General features: G+C 38.3%; 1 protein-coding gene across 1 annotated transcript in view; it reads left to right on the forward strand.

Moving 5' to 3' along the window:
* USH2A (usherin) overlaps window positions 1–7,610 on the forward strand; it is a 775,219-nt gene that overhangs the window by 208,274 nt on the left and 559,335 nt on the right. Inside the window, exon 15 of the mRNA XM_003800142.1 lies at window positions 7,400–7,558. Within this exon, the coding sequence (XP_003800190.1) occupies window positions 7,400–7,558 (159 nt within the window). The remainder of the gene's footprint in view (window positions 1–7,399; window positions 7,559–7,610) is intronic.

A 7,610-nucleotide genomic window follows, 5' to 3' on the forward strand; every position in this document is an offset into this window, starting at 1 on the left:
GAGTCTCCTGCCTCCGCCTCCCAAGTAGCTGGGACCACAGGCGCCTGCCACAACGCCCGGCTGTTTTTTGGTTGCAGCAGTCATTGTTGTTTGGCGGGTCTGGGCTGGGGATTCGAACCCGCCACCTTAGGTGTACGTGGCTGGCGCCTTTCATTTTTGATGGATAATTCTTTCTAGATATAGAATTCTTGGTGAAAAATATTCTTTTTTTTGTTTGTTTGTTTGTTTGCTACACTCAATATTGGGGACCATACAGTCTGTTTCTACTGACTGCTTTTTTTTTTTTTCATGAATGCAGTTCACAGTTTTATTGAATGTCTTGTAATTTTATGCTGAAAACTCTCAGGTTGTTAGATTATTGCTAGCAATTTGCAAGGACAACCAGTGGAAAATGTTCTCCTCTGTGTGTGCAGCTGCTGCTGTCTCTAATCAGTCTTCGAAATTTTAATTTTTACCTATAACCTGGCTTTCTAGCGGTTACACCTAGGTCTGAATCAGCCAATGATTTGGACAGCGCTTGTGCTCAAATACTTGCAGCCTTCTAGATGACTTCCAGCTTCTGCCAAACAATATGCGTTTGGGCTGAGGAACACAGAGTTACAGCTAGTTCTTAATTCTCCCTTGGTCTTTGCTGTTCATTGTCTCTCTTGGGGTTCCCCTACACACCCATAGTTTCCCAGTGATCCAGGGATCTGCAGAGAGCTCCCCTCATCCCTTCTGTGCCTCTCTTGTATCTAGGATCTCTAAATTTATTCTCTGGTAAATTCACCACTTAGTTTGGAGCACATCTTCTGGCTAGCAAATCAGGGAATTTCCTCATTGTTTGCAAATGAGTCTGCCACTTATAGTTGGAAAATCTATGATTTTTTTCCCCCTAACCCCAAATCAAATCAGTCCTCTCTGGTCCTAGAACTACTGATATTTATAGGCAGCCCTACTATGGAAAAACTAATATACTTGACTACGGAACCAGAGATTTGGGACCAGTCACAGATTCCTACTGGTCCTACTCCAAGCTCTACCATTTTGTCAAGAAGAATTATCCTCAATTTGTTGTCTGCCCCTGGCTGATTCTTGAGCTCACAGAAGTGATTATAATTTTTCCAGTTTTATGTTGCCAAACTCTTCATGCTGTAATAATCAGAAGCTCTAAAACTTCTTTCCTCTTAACTGTATTTTATAATTGTCTAGTGGTTGTTTTAATTTTAAATCTCATCTGTGGAATTCACTTTTACATTTTTTCTAATTATTATCCACTTGTTTCATATTAAGAGAACCCCAAGCTAGAGGAGAAGGCCACAGCTTCCCCTTTAGTCAGGCATTGCTGTATTAGTAATTTTCTGGCCATGATGATGGGAGTTGAAGTGATGTATGGGATTCTTGGGCTGTACCTACTTAGGCAGAAAGCATCTTTTCCACTGAAGGGCTTCTTAGTCATCCACCTGGGATCCTGCAGGGATGGGAAAGTAAAAAGACAGGGTCTAGCTAGACATCTGACTTCACCTGACTTCAGTGCCCCCAACTGAGAGAGGAGGAAGTGAGAGAGAAAGACAGAGAATATGTTTCATTTAGTATTTCTGGTTCTTCACTGCTTCCCAACCAATCACCTGTTGAGCAGCATCACATCACATCATTAATTCTTCTCACCATTGTTTTCTCTTTTATATAATTATTAATGCAGTTTATAAATCCACAATGCTCTTCTTAGCAGAATGAGACTCTCATGAAGAGTTTAGATGTTTGGATTACCTCCAACCATCATTGCTATATGTTATCTCATCATCCAGTGTTGACTTGTCTGAGAATATCCACTTTTTCTGTGTACTCAGGCAACCTGTAGTATAATTCCAGAATATTATTTCTACTCTCTGTTCCTTATGTGCCTGCCAGGGTTTTCGTGGTATTAGACTTATGATTCCCATGCAGGATATGTGTGTCATTAAGATAGAATATCTTTTTCCCATTAAGTAAATATGTGTACCTATTGACAAAGAAATACTTTATGATTCTTGGGATCTAAGAATTAAAGAGGTCTTGCAACATATTTTGAAGGTAGAAAAGATGAAGCAGATATTTCTGAATATTTCTTAGTATGTATACATAGACCCACATGCACACATACTTTATCCCGACAATGACTGAGAGGTAGATGTTATTATTCTCTTACTATAGATGAAGAGTTTCAGAGGATTCATTCAATATTTGACTACAGTCACACAATTACCAAAGTCCTTGAGCTGGAATTTAAGCTCATGGTTCTCAGACAGATGGATCTAGTCACAGTGTTATACTTTTCTCCTTACACGAGGCTCTGGTATATGCAAAGACCATTCTTGGCAATTTTGATGAACAGATGTGTGAACATTTTCTTAGAATTTTTTACTAAGAGCACATAAAGAGTGGGCTCCAGTTATTACCTGCTCAGAATAAGAGTATTCTCAAACTAATGTTGAACCATATGAACCTTTGGTGTCCATGAAATTTCTCTTTTAAATAGAAAAATGTACTATATATTTAAGCTGTTAAGTTGAACTAGATTGTGGTTAGGGATGGTCATCCCAAGTAATCAACTAAACATTTAAAATGATCCTATGTGTATTATGAAATATATATCTTCAACTCCATTTCCTAGGGTCCACATACAACTACTAAAATCTTTAAATTCTCTATAAAGTGATGTATCTTTTGTAGCTGATGATTGACTTATTGTTGGTAGCTACTAAGTTGCTATAACATGGGGACTGTCACCACAAAAACCAAGGCAGAATTAGAGGATGAGACTTCCAGCCCTACCGTCCCACTTGTGAGGAGAGGAGAGGGGCTGAAGGTTGAAGGTTAAGCTTATCACCAGTGCTCAGTGATTTATTCAATCATGCCTACCTAATGAAGCCTTTACAAAAATTCAAAAGGATAGGGGTTTCATGGAATTTCCAGGTGGCTGAACACATGAGGATTCCTAGAGAGTAGAAGATTGCATCACTTCTCCTACATTGCAACCTATGTATTTCTGTATAGAAATATCCTTTATATCATAATGAAACAATAGACATTTGCTATGAACTCTTCTAGCAAATTAGTCAAGGAGGGGGTCATGGACTCCAACTTGAAGCTTGTCTATCAGAAGTTCCAGGGGCCTAGACTTGCAGCTGAGGTATGAAGGTAGGATCAGTTTTGGCAACTCAGCCCTCAACATGCAGTGATCTGATGCTGTCTCCAGGTAGATAGTGTTAGAATTGAATTTTCGGAGGGGAGGGCACCCAGCTGTGTTCACTCTAGGATTGACTGCTTGCCTAATGTGTGGGGAGAAATGCCCCCCAGATCTTGTCATAGAACCCTTCTGTGTTGATTATTGTTGTGGTGTGAGAGAAAAATAGTTTGAATTTTTTCCTAACACAATGTGTATGAAGAGCCTTTGGTGGGAGAAAATTTCATATAATACAAATCATTTTCTTTTTTAAATTTTTTTATTGAAACAAATAAATTTTATTACCTGAGTTAATTTTTATGTCCAAGCACAAGGATAATGAAATATATTTTCCATGCAAAATATCATATACATTAAATAATCTACAGTGGTAACAATGCAGTGTAGGTTTTCTGGAAAGCAGACTCTGTGATAGAAACATACAAGCAGGAAGTGCATTTATTGGGCAGTGCTGTCTAGGTGAGGACCAGTGAGAGTGGAAGAACGAAGCAGGATGGACAGAGCAAGAAGTTGAACTTCATCGAAGTCCTGAGAAATGTCTCAGTTGATCCCTTGAGGAACCTCTGAAGTTGGGAAAGCCTCTCACAGATGTCTGAATTGAGGCAATGGCCAGTCATTGGATAGCTGCCACCCACAAACATGAACCTTGAATGAGACGACTCTCTTTAGCCAGGGACAATTTCCAGAGAAGAACTCAGCAAAGAGCAACCAATTAACAATAGTCCCAGTAGCTGAGGGAAGGAATATTTCAGTCTCAAAAGGGTTGGAGGATTTGTGAGAATCTGGGAAGCACATCATAGCATCCACTACAGATGATCAAGCACATCATTTTCTACACTCTTTGCCATGGGAGTAAAGCATCTCTCTCTCTTTCAATCTTCCCCAAAGTATTTTGCTATCTTAGAAAATTATCTGGCTGGACAAGATGGCTCACACCTGTAATCCTAGCACTCTGGAAGGCCAAGTTGGGTGGATCGCCTGAGCACAGGAACTCAAGAACAGCCTGAGCAAGAGTGAGACCTTGTCTCTAAAAATACCTGGGCATTGTGGCAGGCACCTGTAATCCCAGCTACTCAGGAGGCTGAGGCAAGAGGCTGAGCCCAAGAGTTTGAAGTTGTTGTGAGTTATGATGAGTGTTACCCTCAGCACTCTACTGAGGGTAACAAAATGAGACTCTGTCTCAAAAAAAAAAGTTATCTGAAAGTCAGTTTTGATTGGTCTAGTTCTAAAATCTGTTGTATTTCTGATAGCACGCAGAGTTTTAGATAGCGTCATTAATGTTCACTAAAAAATACTAAATTACCATGGATTGCAAAGTTATCTGATAGTACTATAAACAGGGAAGTTTATGAATCTTTCTGATTCCACCATGAACAACGAGATTTACAACTCTAACTAAAATCCACAGAAAGGATAAAAGGTTCTGTCAATGTTCAACCCATGAGGGTGACCATATAAAATATTGCCAGTCCCTGAGGTGAAAAATGTAAGATGCTGTTCATAAATCATCATTTTCTCATTTGTTACTATGAGATTGTTAACTATTCTTGTCCTATCTCTAAATAAACATATGGACAGTTGACATTTTAATGCAATAATACAAATTCAAAGAAGAAAAAGACAAAAGGGGAATAGTAGGAGTATTTCTAGTTTGAATAAGAAATGATATAAATATTCTCTACTTTGAGATCAGAGACTTTGTGTCTAGGAAGCCTGTGCATATATATGGAATTTTATATATTTATATATTTCACATTCTGTGTTGTGTAGAAAAAACAAACAAATTTTCCTCTGCTTTCCCACCAAATCAACACAGAATACTTCCATGACAGATGCCCCACACATGAGACAAGCAATCAATTCTGCAGTAGATGCCAGCTGGGTGTCTTCAATTCCAGTTCAATTCCCCTTCTATCTTCCTGGAGGTAGCATCAGATTCCCCACAGAGAGGGCTCAGCCTCAGAGACTAACCCCCCCGCCGCTTCTAACACCAGTTGGAGCTTGCTCCATTGGAGTTCCCATGACTCTCTTTTTTGGCTCCAGAGCAGTTCATAGGACTCATGGAAACACTTATATATGCTGGTCTATTATGAGGAATATTACAAAGGATAGAGATAAAAAGATGCAAAGGACAAGACGTGGGAAAGGACGAGGAGCTCCCATGTCTTGCACAGGGCCGCCACCTCCAGAAACCTCCACATGTTTGGCTAAGGGGAAGCTCTCCATGCCTCATCCTCACGGGCCCATGATCATAATTCCTTTCAGGGACGCTCTCCACAGAGCCCTTTCTGTCCCTGAGTTCTCTTCCCCTCAAGGTTAGAAATAGTGTGCAGAGAAGAATTGACAAACCAGACTTGCCTGCTTATTTTTAGAAAGTCCTGCTTGTAAAGTTGGCCTTTGGCTTGTATCTGGGAACTGGGATTTTGTGAGGGTTTCCCATCATCTTCAGACCTGGTAAGAGTAGATCACTGCATGTAAACCTTTGGTATAAACCAAAAGGTTTGTGTATAGAACTTGCTTTTCTTCTGGAAGTCTGCAATTTGGGTACATGCAAGATGGAGGCTGCCTACATGAACAGCCCCTGATAAAAACCCTGGGCATTGAGTTTCTAATGACTTTGAAACCCTTTACAAACATTTAAGCAATGCATTGCCTGAGGAATTAAGCATGTTCTGTATGACTCTACTGGAAGAGGATTCTTGGAAGATTTCAGCTGGTTTTTCTTCATTTCATGGATGTGCTTTTTTTCTTTGTTGATGAATTCTGTAGCCTTTTAATTTAATACATCTTAGCCATGAGCTGGACTAGATGATAAGTCCTGTGAGTCTTAAAATCCATTGAACCCAGGGTGCACAGGGGTCTCAGGGACAACTGACATACATAGTAAATGAACTTTGCTGCTTCCACACTCCATGCACCATTTGTCCTCCTCACCTCTTTGAAAACAGTTTCTTTGTTAAGCAACTTGTGTATTTGGTTTTTCTCCTGAGACCCTGAATGAGTCACCCACTGACTATAGAGAGCCAGAAGAGAGAACTTGAAATGTCACCAGCATATAGAATTGTAGGAAATGATAATACTCTAGGTGATAGGTGCCCAAATACACGGACTTGATTATTACCAATTCTGTGCATGCAACAAAATATCTTACATAACCCCCAAATATGTAAAATATTATATATGAATGAAGAATTTAAAAATGATAATTATTTGATAAATTCATTTCTGTACATGCTTTAAAAGTATTTCTTAATAAAAAGATTAATGGTTTACAAAGTTAACACAGCAATTTGTACCCTTGAAATCTTATTTAATGGGAATGTTTTATTAAGTTATGCTTCTCTAAATGGATGGATTATGTATCTTGTTTAAACAAGAAGGAGATAACTAAACTGGTGGTTGGTTGTTCTTAAGCAAAATTTAGGTATTTTTTTTCTTCTTTATCTTTTTATATTCTGTGGAAAAAAGAAAAAGAAAGCTCACTCTTAAAATAAGGAGACTAAGGAAAATTTACACTGACAGAAAACGTTTTCATGGTATATGTTTGTATTATACAAAATGAGACTAAAGTAGTTAGATGAATGTTTCTAGGTGCATGATAAGCACTAATATTGCATCTTAAAAGCATCTCTACCAGGTGTTGGTATATTTTCACAGGCTTGTTCCTTGATAATATTTAAATATTTTTACATCTATAGCTATTTATATCACCAAATATTCTTCCTTTTACACTGTGCTCTGTGAAGCAAGATAAGGCATTGTGCTTAATGGAATGGAAAACTTCCCCTTAAAAAGCCAAAAATTATGCTACTTAAATTCCAAGTTTCAATGGAACTTGCGTCAAATTTTAAATTAATTAAGTAGAAATAAATGTTATGCATCCTCAGATGGTTTCTCAAAAAAGAAAAAAAGTCAAAGAAATATTTAACGTAAACCATTGTGATTTTTTTCCCCATCTGTATTTATGTCAGCTGCTTTGACCTACAAATTTGTTTTATGCTTATAGATAAAAAGCTTTGTTTCAGAGAACTCATGATGCATGCCCTTTGTTTATTAATGTCTTGGTAAACCACATGTCTTCTTGATAAAGTAATCCTGAATCAGAAAGACCTCTTTGCTGGACATCTTACTTCAGTTTACTTGTGTGTTTATTGATTGTTTTTGCTAATAAATGCTTTCTCTGTTGTAATTCAGCTCCATCTCAGCAGCCTCCACCCAGAGGACAAGTTCAAAGTTCTTCTGCTATCAATCTCTCCTGGAGTCCACCTGATTCTCCGAATGCCCACTGGCTTGCTTACAGTTTACTCAGGGATGGTTTTGAAATCTATACAACTGAAGATCAATATCCATACAGTGAGTTTAAGGGTTATACAATAGAAAGATAATATTCTTAGAATATTCTTAG

The sequence above is a fragment of the Otolemur garnettii genome, unplaced genomic scaffold (assembly GCF_000181295.1).
Source record: "Otolemur garnettii isolate 467f Iridium unplaced genomic scaffold, OtoGar3 scaffold00168, whole genome shotgun sequence".
NCBI lineage: Eukaryota > Metazoa > Chordata > Mammalia > Primates > Galagidae > Otolemur > Otolemur garnettii.